This window comes from Streptopelia decaocto (genome assembly GCF_964273445.1).
Source record: "Streptopelia decaocto genome assembly, chromosome: 5".
In the NCBI taxonomy this organism is placed as follows: Eukaryota; Metazoa; Chordata; class Aves; order Columbiformes; family Columbidae; genus Streptopelia; species Streptopelia decaocto.
Window position 1 is genome coordinate 67852221 of NC_138659.1, and position 23705 is coordinate 67875925.

The 23705-nt window shown below is 43.5% G+C and overlaps 1 protein-coding gene across 1 annotated transcript in view; it reads left to right on the forward strand.

Annotated features, from left to right (window-relative positions):
* Window positions 1–425: 425 nt before the first annotated feature.
* Window positions 426–23705, forward strand: part of HTRA1 (HtrA serine peptidase 1) — a 33459-nt gene continuing 10179 nt past the window's right edge. Inside the window, exons 1-3 of the mRNA XM_082052459.1 lie at window positions 426–924; window positions 16526–16625; window positions 16936–17140. Coding sequence (XP_081908585.1) covers window positions 483–924; window positions 16526–16625; window positions 16936–17140 — 747 coding nt within the window. The 5' untranslated portion in view covers window positions 426–482. The remainder of the gene's footprint in view (window positions 925–16525; window positions 16626–16935; window positions 17141–23705) is intronic.

Here is a 23705-nt window from a genome sequence, read left to right on the forward strand (position 1 = left end):
GCCGACTTTAGATCGCCTTTCCCGTAATTCCTCAAGTGGGGAAGAGCGCTCAACTCCACCCCTCCTTGTTGGCAGGAGCACGTTTATCACCGTTTCCACCGTCCTTAATTCGCCTGGTGAGTGGTTTGTGTTTTTTTTTTTTTAGTGCCGCATCGCGGCCGCGCCTTTCAAAGCCAAGTTTAACAGCTCAGTGCGGTAACGGGCCATTCAAGTTTTTCCACAAAAAAAAGACAAGGCGGCGGGGAGGGGGGGGAGTTACGGCCCCGGGGGCGGCGGGGAGGGGGATATTGGTGCCCCGGGGGAGGCAGGAGGAGGGAGTGCCAGCCCGGGGGGGGCCGTGCCCGCCGCTACCGCTCCGCCCCGCCGCCTTTCCCGGCCGCGCCGCCCCCCCGCCCCGCCGCTTAAAGCCGCCCGCCCGCCTCGCCGCGCTCATCGTCCCGCTCATCGCCCCACGCCGCTCCCCGCCGCTCCCCGCCGCCGCGATGCCACTGTGGGGCTGGAGCCTGCTGCTGGCCGCGCTGCTCCCCGCCGCCACCGCCGCTCCGCCGCCCGTCTGCCCGGAGCGCTGCGAGCGGTCGCGCTGCCCGTCTCTGCCCTCCTCCTGCCCCGGCGGGCCCGTGCTGGACGCCTGCGGCTGCTGTCGCGTCTGCGGGGCGGAGGAGGGCGAGCCGTGCGGCGGCGAGGGCGGGCCGGTGTGCGGTGAGGGGCTCCAGTGCGTCGTGCCCCCCGGCGGCGTCCCGGCCTCGGCCACCGTGCGCAAGCGGGCGGCCGTGGGGCGCTGCGTGTGCTCCAGCAGCGAAGCCGTGTGCGGCAGCGACGGGCTCAGCTACGCCAGCCCCTGCCAGCTGCGGGCCGCCAGCCGCCGCGCCGAGCGGCTCCGCCAGCCGCCCGTCATCGCCATCCAGCGCGGAGCCTGCGGGCAGGGTAAGGGCGGGGGGGCGGGGTGGGTGTTGCGGCGCAGGGACCTCGCAAGTGCTGAGGTTTGGTCCCGTTGGTGTCTGTTTCCTCCTGCGGGTTCAAGAGAGAGGGGCGGGGGGTCGCGGCGCCCCGGTGCGAGAGGCTCCGTGCTGTCCCGGCTGGTGCCTGGCATCGCGGGGACAGGAGCGAAGGGAAGGGCTGGCCTGGGCTCAAGTGCGGTATTCAAGTTCAGTGAGAAACTAGAGCAAGAATGCAGTGTTTGTCTTCGGCTGCCAAGCGCCAGGGGCAAGAAGAACCCAATTTCCAGCTTTAAAACTAAACATCTCCTTCCTCCACCCCCCACGCTCAAAGAGAAGTGATGCGGGGCTCAAAATTGGGGGAGGCCAGTTTGAAAACCCCATAAGCCGGTATGGATGAGGATCGGAATCCGACTGTGTGGCTCCAACAAAGTTTGGAGAAATAACTTGAGCGCATTCCCCGTCCAGGCGCTTTGTCACAAAGAAATGCCTTGGGAATTAAAGCCAAGAATGTAGAAACTGCTAAAATCTGATGGCAGCGAGTGAATGCGGCGTGTCCGCGGCTTTTAGCAGATGCGCTCTAATTATTATTAATAGGTTTGCTAGAGAAGGGGATGCTTGCAACTAAACAGCGTGTTAAGCTGGCTTTAGCGTGTTTTGTTTTTGTTGTGGTTTCTCTTGGAGGATGGGAATGGCCATTGAGAAGTAACAGGTGTTTTTCCCTCAGCATTATTATTATTATTATTGTTATTTAGTATCTATTTTGTTTGAATCGGATGTAATTTGAGGACTTAGAGCTGCCGGACAGATGCTAATTATTTTATAAACCGTATAAAGACACGTTGCTGGGTTATGAAACTGTGGCTCTGCAGATGGAGTTGCTGGACTGAACAGGATGATGAGTGCAGGATGTGACCCAGCAGCGCAAAACCGCGCTGGGGATAATAAACATGGGATCTTTACAAGGTGCAACCCCTAATGCAGGCTGGCTTAAACCTTATGGGCTAAGGCTGTGTGTTCCTTCTAAGCCATTGGGCACGTTTAACGGGGAATATATAAAAATGAGCATGAATTAAGCTTTTATTTCGGAAGTGGTATTCACCTTTCAGTAAAGCTGTTTCACTGAAGGTTGGTTCATGTGTTATAGGTTGTACAATTTCTGCACTTCTTTCTTTAAAAACAAATGTTTTCCTAGATTTAGCCAGAAGAATGTTCTGAGGTATAGTGACTATACGTTCAGCTTGGGCAAAATATACTGAGCCTGCTTTACAGAACAAACTTACAGTTTTGGTATCAATACAATCAATTATTTGTACCCTCATTTTTCCCCTTGGTTTCAAAGCTGCGTTGTGCTCTGTGCAACGTGTCTGGCATCTACTGACACTGGAGACAATTGAAGCTTTCACACCACAGTTTCCTGATCTCCAGCACAATATAATTCCTTGTGATTTTTGTTCTCAATTCATGAAACCAATATTGTTTTCTCAGTCTTTTCTGCTGGATGTTTGCAGAATTCAGGCTGTGTTTGAGCTGGAGGGTAATACCTACTTCCAGTAAGTTGTATAGAAAATGCATAGGCCACATGTAGACCTTGTATAGGAAAACTCTGCTGCAGGAGACACGTCCAGTCCAGACAATCGTTTTGCCCTGTTGCATTTCTGTTTGGAGCGATGCTTATTTTCTCTATCACTAAGGACAAAAGGAAGGTACCAGAGAAGCTGACCAGTAGCACATGTTTAACCCTGGCCCAGAGCAGCCATTGCTGCAAGCAAAGCTTTTTTCATATGTAAAGAACCTAAAATAGAAAAAGAGAAATGGAGAGCAGGCTGTAAAGTGCTGCTGCCTGGAGCCAAATCGAACCATTGTTTTAAAAAGCCCTTATCTAATAAATTACTCCTTAGTGTTGTTAAGTTTTTACTGTATTGTGAGTTCATTTCCAGGAGTGCTTTTGCTACCTAGAGGTGGCGTCATCTTTCGTAAAATGTTTTTTACTTCCCTAGTAACATATCTATATAAATAATTTGGTGAATACGGTGCAACGGCCCAGGGAAATGAGGGAATGGGGACGTAGAGAAAGCTTTTGGAAAACATTTTTTTGTTGTTTTTAAGTTTCATATCACTTTAGTAGTTGGTCAAATAGAATATGGTGTACATTGCATAAAACCTTTTTTTTTTAAATTCAGTTTCCATCTCCTGCAGTCCACTCCCGGTCCTGCTTTTGTTCTTCAGTGATTCTCGGTGCATTTGTTCAAATACTGGGTGTGTTTATGAGAAGATGCAGGAGGGGCAAGGGAAGGTCACTCTGGGTCTGCGTGCGCAAGGGGGATGTTTTCCCATGCAAAATGGGAATCCTGAGTCTTAAAAAGCTCGAGAAAAAATTCACAAGGCTCAGAGCTTATTCTAGGCATGGACAAAACAGGGACAATCTGGAGAAACCCCAGGAGCAGCGAGGGGAAAGCCCAGCTGTGGGTTTAGCCGGGGAATACATCAGTTTAAACTGGTGCAGTGAGCGTGTGGGATGGGAGCAGGGCTGGAGGTCACCCTGCCTGGGCTCAGCTCTGTCACAGGCAGGTGACAGCAGGGTGATGCGCTGTGTGGTGGCTTCTCAACCCCTTTCCTCAGTGCTGTGTCCCCATCTGGGGCCGTGTCCCCTTCCCTGCTGTCCCATCCCTTAGTGTGGCCATGAGCGGCATAACCAGCCCTGGTTTTCATACCAAAACCGCTGACGGATGAGCTCTCACAGCACCAGCAAGTCGTTTGCGGACCAGGACAGCTGAGCTGCAGCTCTTGCAAAAGAAATCTTCACTTTGCATGAAACACACGAGTGATGTTGGCAGAGGACATTCAGGCCTGCAAAGCACGTGCTGGGAGATGCTCGGTGCATGTGTTGGTCCCGATGAACATACAAAGGCACACAAAGAAGGTGACTGTCTTCTGAGCATGAACCATGACCACGGAAAAACCATCCCAAGGTCAAGGCAATGAGACCTCAGTGTCGTAAGGTTTGTTGTGCTAGGAGGATGCTTTCTTTCTCTTCTGCAAATATGTTTTGGTTCAATTAAATCTCTCCTGCTGACCAAGGGAGGAAGGCTTGGGATGTTCGACACACAACTTCAACTGGTTTTCCTTCCCCTCTTTGCTTCTCCCAGCTGATGCTGCAGGGCAGTGCCCTTCTCTCCATGTTGTGCTCTTCACACTGTAAAACACAAATGAAACCAGATTTCACCTTGACCCAGAGTAAGAAGAAAGTTCCTCATGGTCACTCTCAGTTCCTAACTTTCCTCCACCCCTTTTTGAACCAGATTTTTATGGTTTTGTATTTTTTGTAAGACTTACTATGTCTAATGCAGCATCCCAGTGACCTCAGCAGTTCTTGGCATCTGTCACAGGCAGTTTGTGCTTCTCTGTCACAGATGTGCTCGCCCTGTGGTGTCATTTCTGCAGTTTGATGCACGTTCTTCTGGTTTAGATTGAACAGGTCATTACTGCTTCCTTTGGGGGAAGGCGGAGGTGAGTTTAGGGGTAACTCCCTGTTCTGGAAAGGTGTGTATCACTAACAAATATGGGCTTTGCTGTTTCTTTTCCTCGCATTATCATTTCATAGTGCCAGAGAGAGGGGGCAAAATACATTGCTCAGTTTCTGGCAAAGCATCCAACTTCATATTTTGAAATGTACCAGGCAAAATTGCATCCAAGTGACTCTGTACTCATCTGGCAAAAGAAAATAACTTTCGCGGTCGATAAACCATTTGTCATTAACTGTTGTGTCCTTTAAAAGCAGCATAAGAATGAAATCTATGCAGTGGGAGATGGGAAAGAGCAGTAGGTGGATCTGCCTGAATTCTTTGCCTGCAGCACGGGCAGGGCTGATGGGCTGAGCCTTGCAGGAGTGAAGAGAAACTCAGCTGAGAAATCTGGGAATGCCAGAAACAAAGCCAGATATTTATTGAAAGTTGATATTGTTGTTATGAACTTGGCTTTCAACTTGTTTGCTGAAAGATAATAGCAGGCACATGGTGGTTGGCCTGCTGAAGAAATGCTGGGAGAGCTTTGCAGGTTGCTTGGCACGTGTCAAGTTTATTAAAAATGACCTGGGAGGACCCGGCGTGAGGGAACTGGATGCTCAAATAAGCGCTCCAGTGCTGTCCATTTTATTAGCTGCCTTCATCTCCCTCGGTTGCTGTGTTTGGGTGGTCTGAAAGTCATTATCTGACTTTCCTCAGTCTCTTTTGCAGCAGCAGCAGAAGGGGAGGAGGAAGGGAACAGGCAGCTGAAGGCAATGGAAATAAATAGCAACGTATTTCCAGAAGAGAACCAATTCCCAAGTGTGGGATTAAAAAGTGTTTCCAAAGCCAAGTGTTCAGCTCTGAGAGGAGGGAACTGTAAGAAGTGGTTTGTCTGAAGCAGCTCACCTTTTCCCCTCTCCACATCTAGATTTCCGTCCCGGGAAGCCAGCAGTAATTCTGTAGTCTTTAGACTTCAAAGAGTCGTGTTGGTAAATACAGATTCGCAACAAGGAAAGATTCAATCCTTTCATCTTCTTGGCTTTGAAATTTAAAGGTACCTGTGGACTGGACAGGAATACTTAAAGCCATGAGTAAGCAGTCGGAGTCTTATTAAGCAGAGTTTGGATGCGATGGAGGCAGCGAATCCTGAGCAGTTAAGGGAAAGACTCTGCCCTCTGAGAAATAGGAGAAGCTGGAAAATATTTTTCAAATGTGAATTTACGTGTGCTTGGAGTGAAGGAAGCAACGTTCAAAATAGAAACTGGGGTACTGTGGAACTTAACTTTTGTTGTAAATAAAGTCATTCCTCTCTCCCATAAGTTGCTGGGGCCTCTAGGATGCCTGGCTGGACTTGGCAGTAAGTCCCACAGTGTTTGTGCCCAAGTGAATATCCAATGCTATTTTGGAAGCTGTGTTCAGGATGTAGAAAAAGACTCTGCATGTCTTCTGCATAGAGGTCAATGTGATTCCCAAGTTGGTTCACCTGCCTCAAAGAGAAGATTACAACTGAAAAAATAAGTCTCAACTCCACCTCTGTCGAAGGGCTACGAAGTATTGCACTGATGTCATGTTAACTGCAGATGTTGACCTCATCTCTGTAGCTAACAAGGGACTTATAATATCTTAAACTTGTAAGACAGGTGACTAGTTATTTTATTTCAGAGTTTAGTGACTAGAGAAGGTTTTGGCTGCCGTATTTTAGTGACTGAAGGTGAACTGGGCAGCCAGGCAGAGTAGCTCCTGAATTTCTGGGTTAATATCAGATACCCTGGTGCACTGATAAGAAGCAGGAGGCTGGAAGCCAGTTGGGTTGTGCAATTCCTTGCGAGTGCTCTGCCAGGAGTTTTTCTGGAGGCAAAAATGTGCGTTCATGTGCACATAGACTACAAAAGAATACGTACATGTGTGTAACGTGTAAGTAGATCACCGGCCTCTGCATTTTTGCATACTAACTCTGCGGGCAATGACATGTTCAAGTGCTGGGGTTGTGCTGGATGTCACGGCATAACTATACTGTAGGCACACTGTTAAACTTTTCTGCGTTAACCAAACCTTGTTCTGTGTCCGTCATTTTTTTTCCATCCAATTCTATCAGGTTTCTCAGTCTTTCCATTTCCCTGCTCTTCATAAGGTGGGAGATCGAGAACGCAGTGAAGAGTTCCTATATCCAGCGTTACAGGCTTGTTACTACAAATGTTGATGAGATAGAGCTCATCAAATTAAAAAACAACTTAATGTTTCTGAGAGCAATTGGATTTATGCATATTTTTCGTCACAAACAACTGATGGATTAAGTAATGCGTATTACATCTAATAACCCCCCATAAATTTATCCGATGGTCTTAAATTTGATGCAGTTCCTATAGGAGAGCATTAGGAGAAGCTTTTCCAGCGCCTGATGTCATTGCCCCGTTTTACAGATAACAAATCTGGGGCAGGGGAAGATAAAGAGCTTTGCTCAAGGTCAACCAGTAAAGCCAGTAGCAGAGCTGAGAGCAAACTGAGCTCTTCTGAGTCCCTGCTCATTTTTCTGCCCCTTGCCAGCATTGCTGCTTCATTTTCCATTACTTTTCCATTACTCTGTTTCTTAAACTTGCAGACTGCAGTTTTGGCTTCGTTCTGCAAATGGCATCGATGATCTGTCGATCTGCATCTGCAGAAAGTAGTTTTGAAGAAGGAAAGAAGCGGGTGGACCGAAAACTAATAAGGAAGATAAACCCAAACAACCCTCTCCCCTCCCACTATCCCACCCCCAAAATAAATACAACCCCCCAGGAATCTCATATTCAACTTTTGAAGTGTTAAAGGGATGATTCAGTCCTTTTTTCCAGGACAACCGATGCACTGTTTGGTATGTCTGCCCATTCTGTATTGGAGATCTGTACATAGACCTCTGTCTATAAAGGTAAAGCTTGGCTTACACTTGTTTTCATTTGCAATCAGACAGTAAAAGTGGGCAAGCACAAACTGCTTATAAATAAAATACGAAAAATATTGAGATGATCCTTAAAATAGAGCAGAATAGGTGTGCAGATCAAAAAACCACTATGTAAATAGTTAATTCTGGATAGAGGAGCAGTGTATGGGATGTGTATTCAAGAGAGTGAAACAGAAACCTGCTATTCTTTTAAGGAGAAACCATCCAAGCGGTGGCACAGGGCCCTGTGTGACAGTGGCAGTGCCACCTCCTCTGCAGTTCTCTAGCAGGATGGCAGCAGCACTGTCTGCGATGATCCAGGTTCATTTCCCGAACGCTCACTGATTTCTGATGTCCATGCTAAAATCTGGGTGTTCTCAGAGTGATTCTTCAGACACGTGTACAAAATCCTGCCAGGGGCTGGGATTCGTTCGATATGTAGGTATTCTGTGTATTTTGCCATATAGTTTGCTGTATTTATTTATTGCTCAATTCTGCAGCCCCAGTAGGGAGGGGTTTGTGTTTTATTACTGTTTTGAGGTTTCTTCTATAGGTTTGATCCTTCTGCACATCATGTCTGTGTGAGATGCAGCAAGTGGTACAATCGGTGCCTTCTCCAGCTGCAGAGAAGCATCATCTTAAGAGGCTTTTTTTAGTCTTGCATCTTAATAGGCTTTTTTTTTAGGTTTCTCATTAGAGAAGAGAAAACCCAACATTTAGAAAGCACGAAGACAAGAACTTGGTTTTGTTCCCTGGGGTCTTCATACCAGGGTTCCTGGAAGTTGAAACTAAGTCTCTCTTAAGCAGGGATTTCTTCTAAAGATGCAGTGTGAAAGTTTCTCACGTACTTAAAATGGGACCCTAATGGTTTTATAATGTTAGGAGGAATTTTTGAGCTCGAGCAGCTGTTGGTTACATGTAGGATATATGAATTACCACGTCATTGTTACCTAATAGGTGTTTTGGGGTTGTTTTGCTGGTTCTCTGCAATATGCAGAGCTGGGAGTCGAGTTAAAGGCGGGTGATGACCTGAGTTGGAAGGGACGTAAACTGAGCAGGGCTGGAAAAAAAAAGGAGACGAGAAATTCTTCCTGACTTATCTGTTATATTTTCAGCTTTCTGCAGAGAAGAGAATACCACATCTGCTTTAACCTGTTGACTGAAATATTCTTTTAATCTGTCCGCAGGAAACCAGGCAGACTCTTCTTTATAACTACCTGACTTATATTTCTTAATGTTTCCAGTTCAGGCAGGACTACCGTTAATGTTTTTGAGCTCAACACTCTTTCCCCTTGTCCTGAATTGCTCTTCACCTTTATTTTTTTAGTGTCTGAGCATCTCCCTTCATCCCTTCTCATCCCTCAGACAGACTGATGTACCCATGCAGGCCATGGCCACCCAGAGCCGTGCATCTTTGTCTGCTTATTTGCAATTAATTTGTCAACTCGGATGAGCCTGGGCTCTATATTGTATTAATATGGCAATGTTGCTCCGGGAACAGCGTGTTCCTCCTGGCAGGGCCGTGTTCCTCCAGCCCAGGGCTGCAGCCTGGCTGTTTATTGAAAAAGTTGGGTTTCTTCCCACCTCACCGCTGGTGTTTACAGAAGGAATCGCAGTTTCCTGTTGTGTGAGATGGAGCTGTCGCTCCGCTCTGGATTCCTGCCCTCCCTGCTTACGCCGAATTGCTTTTTAACCTCAGCAGCTTGAAAGTCCATCGCTTTTGCTCGCTACTTCTATATTTGTGAGATGGACTTTTTGCAGGGGCAGCCAGTGCACTTGGGTTATAGAAGAATTTCTGGCATCTCTGTGACTTGTTAGATAAGTATTTTCTCCCTGTGAGGTTCTACAAGGGTTGCTGAAGCCCGAGACTATTCCTGTGAGATAAAATACAGGTTATGCCAATTTTAAATATAAATGTAGGACACTGAGGATTTAAATTACTCTTCACAACTTGCACAGAGACTGAGTAGCGCAGCTTAGACCAAGGTGTACAAACCCTGGGTGTTCCTCCTTCTGCACAACATTCCAACAATCTGACATCTGTCTAACAATTCTAGTTGTAGCAGAAGATACTCTTCATCTGATTAATTTACTGCTTATTCTGCCTTGTAGACAAGTGGTAGGAAAAGTTCCTATGTGGCTAAAATGTTAAGTTTTATATCTGCAGTTATATAGGAACTTGCTACAAGAAAGCTGTGGGCACGTTGCCCAAAGATATTGCCCACTGACCTCTTTCAATTGCGAGAAAATCTTGAATAACACTGAATGCCAAAGAGGTTTGTTTCATACTAAGAAACAAGGTGGACTAATGAGGCTGGACCCAAGTTTTCTAGAGACTGTGTGCTTTGCAATTTAGTTATCTTCAAGTATTTTTTTTCCTTGTTTTATAGATACAGAAGAGTCTGCATGTGCAATTTCCTTCATGTAGCCTGGTCATTGATGTGTTACCAATATCTACCTTTGCTTATTCATACATTTGCATTTTCATTAACTGAACCTCTTTATTGCTCACCCTGATCAGAGCGAATTTATGGCCAGCAGTTGGGAATAGGATGCCAATCAAGTCAGCTTTTATTCTTGAGAATATCAATTAAAATGTGCGATTTATTTACCTTCTTTTTCCTACTCAAAAGTGTTATGTTACACACTCTGATCTGAACATTTTGTGTTATCATTAATTTGAGAGCTGTTTTGTTCTTCAGGTTTTGTATGGATTCCCTATTTTGTTTTGCTTGGCAGCTTTTTTGTTTGTTTGTTTAAAATTGATGATTAAAATGAATGGTTTCAGTACAGATTTCGAAGCCTGTTACTTGCAAGATCTCTGCATGTGACAGAAGCCGCCAAGAAAGAACTGATCATCTAAATATTATGATGGAAATGGACTTAATTTTCCCTTTTCAAGTCTGCATTCATGCCAATAGGCCATTTTACTTTAAATCCTCACTTTAATCCTGCAGTGATTCTTGCTGCAGGAAGTATTATAAGTGAATACCAAATCTGTGCAGTTTACTATTTGGTAGAATAAAGTGCTTGAAATTTCTCCATTATTTAGCACTATGAATATACTTTTACTTTTAGGGATGTCACAGTAAAACAGATTTTATTCTCAGAAATCTGAGTTTAAGCAATTTAAATTTAAGTAATTTAAGTTTCTTTAGTTTTTCCTTGGCTTACACAGGGGAAAGAACAGTTAATGTTATAGTAGCTTCATTAGTAAGGTGCTGTGGTCCAGACCTTTCAAAATTCCCTCCACTGATCTGAAAGTTGTTCTTTAGCAAATTGTCTATGATACGTGGAATGTTGTTTCTTATTTTTGTAGTGTTTTCATTGCATAGTAGCCTTTTTTGGCGTATTACGCAATTTATCCTTGAATAGGAAGTGGAATATTTAGGCTTGCAGTTTTATGTAATTTAAAACTAAAAGCGTGGCAGCAGATTCCCATACGTCACTTTTTCCTCGCGTCTCTCCAGCAGCCCTTGCTGATACCACTGTTTTCAGTGTGAACTCAGCACTTCTGCTGGAGTTTTAGTTTCCATAGTAGCGTCAGAGGTTTTAACGTTTTCCTATATGACACAAATTGGGGGTTTCTACAGACACCAGCGGCTGGAGTTTTATTTGGGAGGGTGGAACTTCTCCAAGTACAACTTTATGGTCTTGTGGTTTGCGTTAGTAGTCACTGATTCTGCCAGCCCCAAGGTTTTGTGAGTGTTTGAGCCCTTCTGGTTTTGTTCTGCAGAGAAACGCAAACCCACGATGTTCTTTCAGACCCATGTGCACCAGGAATTGTGTATCTGAATATAACATTAAGCAAGCAGTGAATACAGGAGCAATTAATCATCTATTTTTGGCAACCTGAGTGGCTTAATACATTTAATTAGCTCACAAACTTCAGGTTGTGGTGACTCTGCTCGTACTCTGTGCTACTGGGTGAGGATTTTGTAGAACCACTTATGATCATTACGGAGTTAACGGGGAAAGAGAAATTAACCATAGATCCCTGTATCCGAGTCCCGTTTTCTTCTGCTGGCACCAGCCTGATGTTCACAGACCGCGGACCCCACCAGCTGATGTGGTAACACAGGGTCTGATGAATGGGATGGGGGTAAAACAGCTCTCCCGGCTGAGGACAGTACAGACATGAACCAAACACAAAGGGTATTTTAATTTGGTTCTCCTGGCAGGACAGGAGCATTGCGCTTTTCCAATATGAAGCATTTTTAATGATGACCCTGGAAATGGAGCTCCACCCCCTGCAATTTGCATATGAGCACCCTCTTCAACAGTTATAACATTACAAATACTGATAGTTGCAGCTGTCTTGGATGATTACTGTTTCGTGGGAAGTTGTGGGGTTTTTTAAGCTTAATGGGAATGAATTTTTCCTGCTGTTTTTAAAGAAATCAAAGGTTTGATTCCAGACTGAATCTGGGTTTTTTGACTCGAGATATGAGGATATGTGGTGTAGCCACATAAAGTGAGGGTGGGAGACAGTTGCTGGGGTGTGCCTTTTTTTCCCCTCCCTGTGTCTAGACTAAAAAGTCATCCCATTGAATTAGATGAATGTGCTGGTTCTGACTTCAGAGATTGGAAAGGAGACATGGGAGTGTTGAGGACGCAATGGGGAAGGAGACAAGAATGGGCAGCGAGCTGAGCTGGTCGTGATGGCTCAGAGCAGAACCCCCTTGACCGAAAGGGGGAAAACACATGAAAACTGGTTGGGGAAAATGATCCATTTTTGCCTGAGCTGTGCCTAAAGGTTTGTGTGAAGAGCTGCTCCTATGAGAGGTGGATCTGTGCTGAGAGAAGACCTTCCAGAACAGCAGACACAGCTCTCACAACGGATGGGGAGAGGTTCCTCTCAAGGGATGCTTTGGAGATAGAAATCTCGTAAGTTTAACTCAAAGTCTTACCAAAAGCAGCACAGATGAGTTGTGAGCATTAAAGCATCAATGCCACTTTGAGCAACGACCCAATCAGAACCTAGATCTTAATACTCTTTTTTGGCTCATCTTTATGAAACCAGATTATTTCAGTTGTTTACAGCCGGGTGTGCTTTTTTGCATGCCCTGCTATTCTCTCTTGTCTCCTAGCAATTCGTTTACTGATATCAGCCCTGTTAATGCCAATTGGCAGAGATTTTCCTTCTCATTCGAGGGCTGACAGCCAGCACACCTTTGAAGTCCTTAGAGAAATAGTTGCCTTGGGAATTTTTCATGCTGTAACCTATTTATGTTGGGGTTTTTTTAGTCAGTTTTTGATCATTACCTGAATTCACAACAATCATCTTCATAATGTCATTAATAAAGGTTTCTGAACCATGCTCATGGGCATTTAGGTCGTTGTGCAATAGTTCAATAAAAACATTACAAAACACAAATAATCACCACATATAAAAAGAAAGAGGGACAGTCTGCAAAGATCTGAACATCAAAGCTTGAAGGTTTTAGTCACTGGAGCTTTAGACAAGCTCACCTCTCAATGTTTAAAAAGAATCCAACAAAAAAACTACAACTCCAAACACAAAATCAAAACACAATAAGACTCTATTAAGAACAAAGCTCCAGAAAGATGTCAAAAAAAAATAATGAGGCCAGAAAATTGGGGAATCTTTATTTGCATGATTTCAACACTGGTTATACTGAAGAAACAGTTTTTAATGGAAAAATCTATATTTTGGTGACTAGTTTAAGTATGGAATTCAAGAGTTACCCACCTGCTTTTGTACCTGTAAATCATGATGGATGCTGTGGTTAGATGTATGTATGAGGATACACAGGCAGTGAGGGTTAAATAGTCAAAATGATATCAATCAAAACTTTAAGCTATTGCTTTTTTATTGCTTAGTGGTCAAGCACAGTCCACTGAACCACCACAGAGTGTCCAGCTCTTTAAACCTGAAAACCTGGAGGATGTTGCATGCTACCCATTCCACTCTTAAAACTGTGTTTTCTGCTAAGACCCTGAACTGGAAAATATGATGTAGGAAAGAATAGGAAAGTGTCTCCTGAGAAGTTCTGAATTTCACTTCTACAGTGGCTGGTGATAACCAGAAACTACTGTCTGGCAGTTGAGAAATGGCAATTCAAATCTCAGATAAGATCTTACACGGTGGTGGTTGCATATAGGAAAGATAAGTGCAGCTTGGCTCCCATGTGCATTGCTCAGTCATCCCAAAGAGCAATTAGCTATGGTGAACATTAAGTATGTACATAATGGGTATGTGGTATGCATGTACATTTGTCCATTTTGGTCTCATTTTTCCCCCTCCGGGGTACTTTTTTCATAGTGATAGAAGAAATTTTCAACGTAATACTTTTACTATAGTCTTCAGATTTTATGTTGTCACATTGTTATAAAGACTGGTTGATATGATTATTTTATTAGCGTTCATCAATGAATTAATCTGAATGATACTTTGGCTTCTGCTTACTTGCTTTAAAAAGGTATGTTTTCTATTTAAGTGGGCAGTTTTTCAAGAGCTGTTGCAAAACTTGCGTTACACAATGCAAGAATTCCTAATACATAAGCAATAGGCAGGCGTGGCAAGCTGTTGTAAGCTTTTTAGGTCAGTGTGCCATGAATCAGTATTTATTATCTAACTTTTTCACAGTATGAAATTTTGACCTTTTAAGTGTGCAGCTTCTTTTGAGACCGCACAAGGAGGCGGATTATACACAAAATACTGTTACTTCTGAGGTCTTGGCATCTGTAGCCTCCGACTCAAAGTGAAGGCAACTGAGATGAAGCATTAGTAGTCTTACCATGTACAGCTTAGACACCCTTTCTCTTCTTGAATAGCTAAATGCAAAAAAAAAAAAGAAGTTTAAAGGCATAAAAAAGCTGTGTGTTTCCTGAGCAGCTCCCTCACCCATAGGAGTTCACATTTTCAAGGGCAGGATGTGACCTTTGAATGTCTACAACATTGTAACTGAGATTAAATCATTTTAGAAGCAGGGATCAAAAAGCGTATTGATGGATACAGTAAGTGCCCTGTGGCGCTGTGTCCCAACATCACATTAATCCAGCCTGATAATCTGTCAAAGATCCTATTTAATATGAATGAATACTTCCAAACTACAGTTCTTGTCCTACTATCAGTTTTCCAAAACATTCCCATTGTAGTTATCAGCCTTATAGCAATGATGCGGTTCATTTGATACTGGATATTTCTAAAGAAATGAACACAAACCCTTTCATAAATTAATGTTTGTCACTCAGCAAGCCCCTTATGCCCTTCTGGCGTAAAAGTCCAAGGAAAACAGTTTATGTGCAAGTTGGGCAAAGCACAGAGTGCTTTTGGGGAAAACAGTAGGTTGAGGACACAGGTTTCCTGCCCAACATTCCTGCTTCATAAAGCAGATTAACATCTCCCAACTGTGATCTGAAAGTGCATAGCAGATTACGTGGTTACTGCTGTGGCTGCTGTTCATGACTGATTGCATTCACAGGGTATAAATGGGAAAAACCTGTTCTTAATTGATCAGTTAGGCTTTGGGTTGAGCATCCACCCAGCTCATGAGGGCAGCGATTGCTAGTTGGCATTGCTGAGTCACCTGAAACCCATCTTTGACCCCTAATCAAACCAGTATCTGGTTAGTATAAAAAACAGCAACGTTTTGTTCCCGAATCATTCCTCTGAATCTCCTGCCATGGGTTTTTGCCTCCAGTATGTATTTAAAAATTTGCATGTATTTTCAGTCTGGTTTTCAGATAACAAAGGTCATTCAAGTATTGGGATGATTTTATAGCATAGTCCTGTGTCTCCTACAATTCTGCAAATGATATGTCCTGTTACACCATCACAGGCACTTACATCATCCGCAAGCTGCTTACGGCTTTAATCTCTGGATAGATTTAGAAACCAAATGGCAAGGATGGAGCAGCACAGCACATTAATACTCATCTGAAAGTCAACTGCAGTTTTGGCTTGTGCCTTTATAATGCAAGATGGATGCACTAGATAAAATGATTCCATAAAACGAACACTAGTGAAAACGAAGGGTGTTTCTTGCCTCTAGGGAAATACAAAATAACTTTTTTGGGTTTTTCAATTGCTTGGTTGCTTCGAATTTGAAAAAAGCTTTGGCCCTGAGGAGGGGAAGCTGTGTCAGGATTGTGAGTTTTTTCTAGAGGTTTTTAGACATCTGATGGTGCAGACGGGTTTTCTGTTGGCCACAATGGGAGTTTGGTATTTAGTTACTTTTGAAAATCCCACTGACCTCTCTTGAATACCCAGTGACCATGAGCTTTTGTGTTGCAGCACTGCCCAGGAATGTGAAGCTTTGTGGTCCCATTGTTGTCCTGTGCGTATCTATTTTGTAGCCTTGAGGGTGGTTCAGTAACTCACATGGGATCCACTTCTCTGTGGAGCTGATGGACCACAGGCCATCACAGTGGAAAGGATAGCTTGAATATGGTTGTGTAGAGCGTATGTAATGTGCATCCGCATTTAGGTGCCAGGCAGAGGCTGGTGGTTCGGGCTGCGTGGGGACACAGGTGGGAGAGGCAGCACAAACATTGTACCCAAGTTAAACTTCCACAGCAGCTGCTGGAGGCTTAAGCTGGGGTCAGGGCCTTGTTATCCTCGGCATTCTGCAAATGCAGCAGCATGAGACTCCAAGAATCACTAGGCAGGAGTATTTTGGCAGAGGAACAGAGCCTGTTTGTTTGGAGAAGACCGTACAAGCTAAATAGACCATCCAGAATAGAAAAGAGGTGAGAGCAGTATTGGAGGCATCTAAGTACAAGATGCCTTTGATGAAAGGAAGAGCGGGGCGGTACAGACATGGACTAAACTCTGACCTGACCCAGCGCCTCATCCCTGGGAGCTGCTGGGGTGGGACGTGCTGAACCGGGGCTGAGGGGACACAGGGTCTGTGGCTACAGCTCCGCTTGGAGCAGCAGATCTGCTGCCCCATGGCCCGATGGCGTGTGCTTCAAACAAGAAGGTTTCATGGATCCGTTTATCTAAATGCTAAAGCATGTTGCCTCTTCTGTGCGAAGAGCCAGAGGGGAAATCTGGGGCCAAGGGTTGTGCTGCAGATGGCTTTTGAGGAAGGGGAAAGATAAAGATATCCACTTGGAGCTTTTTTTAATTCAGGTGTTTCGCAATGACCCTTCTCCTGTCACTTGAGGAACTCATGACATGTTGTCTGTTTCTATTTCAGGCCAAGAACATCCTAACAGCCTGCGGCACAAATACAACTTTATTGCAGATGTGGTGGAGAAGATAGCTCCTGCTGTGGTTCACATTGAATTATATCGCAAGTAAACAAGATGGCCAGTTTTGATATTTTTTTTTGTGCCAGAAATATTGATTGATGCTGTGTAATAGCAAAGAGCTTTTTGAGATGATAAATATTTGTTGTGCTTAAGAATTAAAGATAACTTAAGAGTCCTGGGGGAAAAAAAAAACGTTAAACTAATGCATGTGCATTATCTTCTTGATAATATTAATTAACAGCAGATATCCTAAAGTGTTAAAAATCACCAAACTTTTCGGCCTTGTGTTATTTGGAGTGATTTGTGATCTCTCAACTTTTTGCAGCACTAAGTCTTTATTTCCCATGTCTTTTAGGCTTCCTTATTCAAAGAGGGAGATTCCTGTTGCCAGTGGTTCAGGGTTCATTGTCTCAGAGGATGGGCTGATAGTGACAAACGCCCATGTCGTCACCAACAAAAATCGCGTGAAGGTGGAGCTGAAGAACGGTGAAACATATGAAGCTAAAATTAAAGATGTTGATGAAAAAGCTGACATTGCACTTATTAAAATAGATGCTCAGGTGAGTCGTTAAAGCAAGAGACATTTTCCTCTTAATTTAGTACCCTCCTTTCCAAAAGCTATTGCTAATTTTCACATTTGAAGGAGAGGCTGGTAGTTTAGTGGTCTGAGTCACAGAGAATATCTGAGTTGGGTGGATGCACATTTTTAAAAGCCAAGTTAGTGGTTGGCAGTGGTTCATTTTATCACCTCTCACTCCAGTGCAAGCAAGTTCATAGCACTTTTGTATGCATCCTCAAAATAAAAAAACAATAGCATGATTTGGTTGTTTTACACACACATTGAACCCCTGAGAAGAGATGGGGGTATTCCCTTGTGGCTGGTAAAGAGATATATTAATCTTTCTTGTGTGTGTATATTGAAGTCACATATGGCTTTTAGAGGATGAGTTTGTCCCTCTGAAGGGGCTGTACCACACTGAAGTGGATACTAAAATGGAAAATGTCCTAGGAAGCATCTTGAATGTGCAAATTAAAGCCAGCTTGAAGAGATGCTCTTACACTGTGAGTGGTGTTCAGAACAAATGGGAATGCAACTTCCCATCCGCAGTCATCTTCCGTATCAAACATACATCTGTCAGTGTTATTCTTGCCTCCTGCACCAGCAGGAAAGCTGTCGTGCAGTTCTGCACACGTCGACCACGCAGCGGATGTGGAATATTGTGTTGAAATACCATGTAATGTAGGTGCAATTAGACGCATGTGATTGCTTGGAGTGCTGCTCATATTGGTTTCCCTTGTTTAGACAGTTAATGACGTCCAAGTTTAACAGGCAAGAATGTTTCATTTGAAACACATGACTCAAAAATGTGTAGATCTCGCAGTGTTGTTTTAGTTCAGACCTATTCCCCAGCGAGGTCAAAGGGGTTTGTGCCAGGGTTCATGACTAAGTCAGACGTCTGATACAGAACTCTTGGATGACCCAAGATACAAAGTGCTCCTGCTGCTCCCTTGCCACCTTTGTCAATTAAAAGTTCATTCTTTTTTCTTATTTAAAAGCTTTTTTGCAGCATCATGGCAGAAAACCTTAACAAAACTAAGACTGGTTTTTGCCATATTGGTTTTTTTTCCTCTCTGTTTTCCTGAGATAACCTATTTACACATTTACCAATCACTTATTTTCTCATGTTTATATTAAAATAAGCAAAAGCAGATTTGCAGTAAGGGAAAGATCCCCAGCATGAGAGCTTGGCAGCATTACACTGAGTAGGATATGGCAGGGACTGGCAGCTGGAAAAGTGATTTAAAATCGGAAGCACAACGTGGTGGGAAAAGTAGACCAGAAAATGGTAGTGAGAAGAGGACTTCAAGCAGTAAGAAGGAGCTTCAGAGAAGAGAGAAGCTGGTGAGTCAAAGAGATGAGACATTGAACTGATGCAACAGATTGTTTTGAGGACTCAGGGGAAGAGCAGACACGGAGTTTTGTGTTATTTGATACCCTAAAGAAATGGCTCCAAAATTTGCCTGCTGAGCTGCTTGCGGGAAGGGAGAACCTGGAAGACTGGAAGAAGCTTGGAAAAAAACTGAATGCAGCCAGATGAACTGCCTGTAGTGGAAATCACTGCCAAACAGGACTGGAATTGGCGATTCTAGTTATGACTTGCAAGATAGCAAAAATTACTGCTGTGTAATTAAATGATAATCATCTCTTCTTCTTCCATCAGTTTAATTGTTGAATGTGGCTGAGACCTTGTTTTGCAAACAGCACATCAGCATCACAACTTAATTCATTTGTATGTATTTGCAAATTCCTCAAGGCAGGAAACCTTTTGTCTTAGAGCTGTCTAGAGCCAAGTTAGCTGCGTTTTACTTTTTGCGGGTGGAGAAGGGAGGGATTGACCCCTTAATATGCAGTTGTCTATGAGAAAAATGGTTGGTTTTAATGAAACTTGGGGAAGTTTCTCAGTGCCTGGAGGCTCTTGCAGAAGGTGACAAGCAGGTCCCTGCTGTCTTCCTCATGTAATATCAGCTTAGCACATCGTCTGGGTAGCAGATCAAAGTTCACACCTTACTCTAAATTAGGTAGAATATGGTTATGAATTTGGGTCTGGCATACCCTTGTGTCTTATGTGTTGTACAATCCAGTACGTTGTCTGTTGTTCCCCCTTGGCCCCCAGCTGTTGCATCTCAGGATAACTTTGAGGAGATTTGGGGAAAAATTCTCGTATCACTTGTTTTTTTTTTTTTTGGATGAGAGACCGTTTTTCCAGCCAGATCTAGTGACATGGCACTGGGACATCCCAATCCATGGTGAGGTCTGAGGCACCTCTGATTGTAGGCCAGACAATGCTTTGCACTCAAAGAATTAGGAACATGCAATTTTAAGTGTTCACAAAAGGTAAAATAGAAATGCGATGAGTTGAGAAGTTGATTTTCAGACTGAAATTGAATGGGACATTTTAATATGTCCATTCAAGTTCAGTGTTTGAGCTTTCCTTTTTGCCTTGCAATCATTCAGATTCATAAGCTTTTTAAAACCAGAGGTAATAATTTGTTGAAGTGGAAAGGTATTTAATGACTAAAGAAGTCAATACGATGGTACAAATAACCCTTTGAAAATCTGGATATGGCATGAAATCCAGCCCTAAGGATGCTTCTGTAGCAAGGGGTTAAATTCTTCCTTTCGAATAAATGATTTGAAGGTGACATCAAAGATGCAGAATTCTTTTTCCTCTGTGTTCGTGTGGCGTGTTAAGGCAGGATCTGAAGGATGAAAAACGTGCCTCTGTGGTTACGAACAGAGCTGGGCTTGAAGTATCAGTTTAGTCTGTCAGCTGTTTTTCCTAAACCTGTTAAGATTTTGCAGCAGCCTGCATGCTGTTTTTCTTCAAGGTGTGAACATCTGGCCAAAGACGTTACTAGAGCTAATTTGGCTTTGCTGAGTGCGATAGGAAATGAAAGAGGGTGGTAAAATCTGGGCACCAGCAAGGATGAACCGTTTCCCTGATTAAATTCTTCTCCAGGGAAAAACATCCTGCAGTCAACAAGGAACAGAAATCTTGGAGTTGTTTTTCCAGCCCTAAAATATGCTTCTTTTTCTTTTCATTTTATGAAATAAAGTGTATTTCTTGTGTCTGTGGCAAGACACAACATTTTGCTGAAGCGTTGAAAGTAGGAAATAAGATTGGAGTGAATAGTGGTAAACACGAATGCAATATAACTGTCCTTCCAAATGCAAACAGCTTTGAGGAGATGGCAATACTAGAAAGAAAGAGCGCGGTTGCAGACAATTTGGATGTGACCATGTAAAATTTATAAACTTCCCTCAAAAAAGTTGATCTTTGGTAGCATAGGTAGAGGCTGTGAAAATAATCCATCCCGCACATGTGAAACTGCAGTGAGCCTAAAATTCGTCAACAATATTGCACGACCTTCCAAAGTGAGCAGGTGCTTTTTGAGGTGGCAGAGCTTGATTGTGAAATTTATCTGCAAACCAATAACTACCTTGTTAAATGAGAATGTGTGACACAGCTGCAGCAAACTGTAAGCACGAGGAAGTGGGAAGACAATTGTAGGGTGGTTTAATGGACAATGACAAGGTTAATTGCGGACAGAGTTATAAAAGTGCCTTGTGTCCTAAACCAAAATAGGGGAAGGTGGAGGTGGCTTTTGCCTGGAGACAAAGGGTCACCCCTGGAAATCAGCGTCTACCCTGCAGAAATTACCTCTGAGCAGGTCCCTGTGGTTTGGCAGCGAGTACAGAAGGGGTGAGAACAGTGAATGGCTTCATACTGAGGAATATATATATATATATATATATATATATACATGCTTCAAACCAGCCATGAAACATGTCACTGACTCTGAAATAGCGCCTGTGTCATGGAAAACATGCCAGGGTTCCTCGATGTGACCAGTTACTGGCTTCTGTATCCCAGGCAGGATTTGGCATCTCAGTGATACAGCCGTAGTGGGTTTGTGACCAGTCTCTAATTTGCGGTGGTATTTCAGCCCTTTTGCTTACGATTTTTCCTGCATCTTTCTAATAACCACTTAGTTTGACACTTGTAAATCAACAAGATCTTCTGCCGTCATCCTTTGGTGGTTTCGTGAGGCAATGCAGCGTCTGTATCTTTGCGGTTGGAGGGGATTTGCTTTTTTCCCCTTGTGTGTACAAACTGGAGGAAGCGGGAAAGCAAACTTTCCTGTTTATGTATCAATATTTTAATAGCCTGCATTTTGAAAAAAAACAACAAACTCCTTGAATACCAGATGTGTCTTTTCTAAAATGCTCTTTTACTTTGAAATATGTCGCTGGATATTATTGCTTCCCCTTGAGAGCCTGAGGAAACCCACATATTGCTTCCAGAAGTCTTCAAGACCCATAGAAATGAAATAGCTTGTAAGAATCTCAGCTGTTCACTCCTGTTTACTCATGGGGTTAGGCAGCAGTGTTTTCCTGCCATCTTTGGCTCATCGTAGCTCTTGCTCTGGGGATGATGTGCTGGTCCAGCTCCCCAGGAAGCAAAATGTCCATGGTGGGTCTGCCAGCACCACAGTATTTGATTTTAAAGGAGAACAGTGATGTCTTGCCAGGTAATTCAAATCCTGGTGACACAGCAAAACAACGCTTCATGCTGTTTTATTTTGTTCTGCAAGCTTCCCATGCTCCATATTTAGATAATGAGACTCAGTGTTGTTTTTCTAACTATAGATGAAATACTTTTGGAGGCTTGTAATGCATTTAACTTGGGTTTTCCATTTTCTTTGGCATTTTGTCAAGCAGTTTCTAGATTGTCGATGATACACTGCATTTTTATATGCTAACGGCCTGTGTTTTTGTTTTGCCATAACATATTCTGAGAGTTAAATAGTTCCATTAATGAGAACAGAAATGCGATTCCCAGGGAAGTTACACATTTTGCCGAAGTTACTTACAGCTGAATTAGCATACCATACAAACATCTGTTTCTTTTCCACCTAAAAATAAAAAGCATGAAGGAAATCTGTCACCATGTAACACAAACTGAACTCCAAACATTTGTCTCCTCTTCATTGGTTTATTGAACTCCTTCCTGCAGATTGATGGTCTTCCTTCCACAAACGAATGGGATTACAGAGCAGAGAAGGGATTTACTTGCTTTCTGTGCTGACATACAGGCAGATTCACTTTTTTAATGGATAAAAAAGGTCCAGCTGAAACACCTACTGGTTATGACCATCAGTCTATTGGTTTTTATTCCTCTGGTGCTGGTGATGTGCTGCCTCCTCTTCTAGTTCCAGAGCTGATTTGTCAAAGCTCTGCTTATTTTACCTGACTCGAGCTATGTTGCTAATGTACCTCAGGTGAACATCTGGCTCCTGGCTGATGATGCTGTTCTAGACTTGTCCTAATGTCTTGTGCCACGATCGCTGTGTCTTATCATTGGGTGAAGCCATTCCTTGTGGTGGTGTGCAGCTCTCCATTTCGTGGGAGTTATGTTTATCTAAGGTTTGAGTCAAATCCATATATAAAAATGTCTGAAGCCCTTTGGGATGAGAAAGGCTTAAAATATTAACACTAATTAATGGCTCCCTCTCTGGCTGGGTGTAAACAGTGAGTCATGTGCCACTTATGGTTTTGCATGTTTAGTCCTATTTCTGTGTACTTGCAGAATGCCCGCTTGCAGATTTGTTTTATTGAGTAAACACAGATCCCAGCAGGGCCCCGAGGCTTCATCAAATGCAAAAAGGAGGGAGGAGGGAAAGAAAAGACCTTAATGTGTTGCCCAAGGTCATGCAGTGAGTCACTGGGAACACTGGGTTTAGGTGCTGGGTGTTTCTGGCTCCCCGTTCATTGTGCTGCAAGGCATCCTCGTTTGTCTGGGATTTTAATTAACTGCCATGGCAAATCTATAGTTAACCAGACAGAATCACGAGTTATAACAGTAGTTACCTCAGCCTGATGACCATCAGTTGTTATGTAAAAATTGAAGAGTGCTCGTTTATTAATTATAGTTATTAAGGGCCCTAGACCCATGCATTTTAAACTTGGTTTATAAGAACTAGCTTAACATCCTGGGCAAGAGCTTGCCAGCAGATGGGTGTGAGGGCACAGGCAGGGTATTCTGATAAGATTCTGGTTATAGTCACTGCTGGAAGTATTTGCCCTGCATTTCCAGTGCTCTTCTCATGCACTGTAGAAGGATGTAGTTCCCCATCAATCACTTGATACCCTGGGATTTTGACTGTTTTTCTACTGACTTCACTTCAAACCCACCTCTACAATTTAAATAAATACTTGAGGGGGTTTGCTAATGGAAAGTTTAGTTCTGAATGTGGCAATGCTATTTTAAAGCCTTTTTTTCAGAGAGAAACCCCAGGTTTAAAGCCACTGCAGCGCATATATCCATCATAACCAATTCTTCATGGCATTGTAGAGGTACTAATGAGAGTATTTACACGCAGTGCTGTTGGTGCTCCCTGTACCACACTGCGAAATCACAAGGAATGGCATTTTGAGTATCACAGAATCACAGAATGTCAGGGATTGGAAGGGATCTGGAAAGCTCATCCAGTGCAACCCCCCCATGGAGCAGGAACACCCAGATGAGGTTACACAGGAAGGTGTCCAGGCGGGTTGGAATG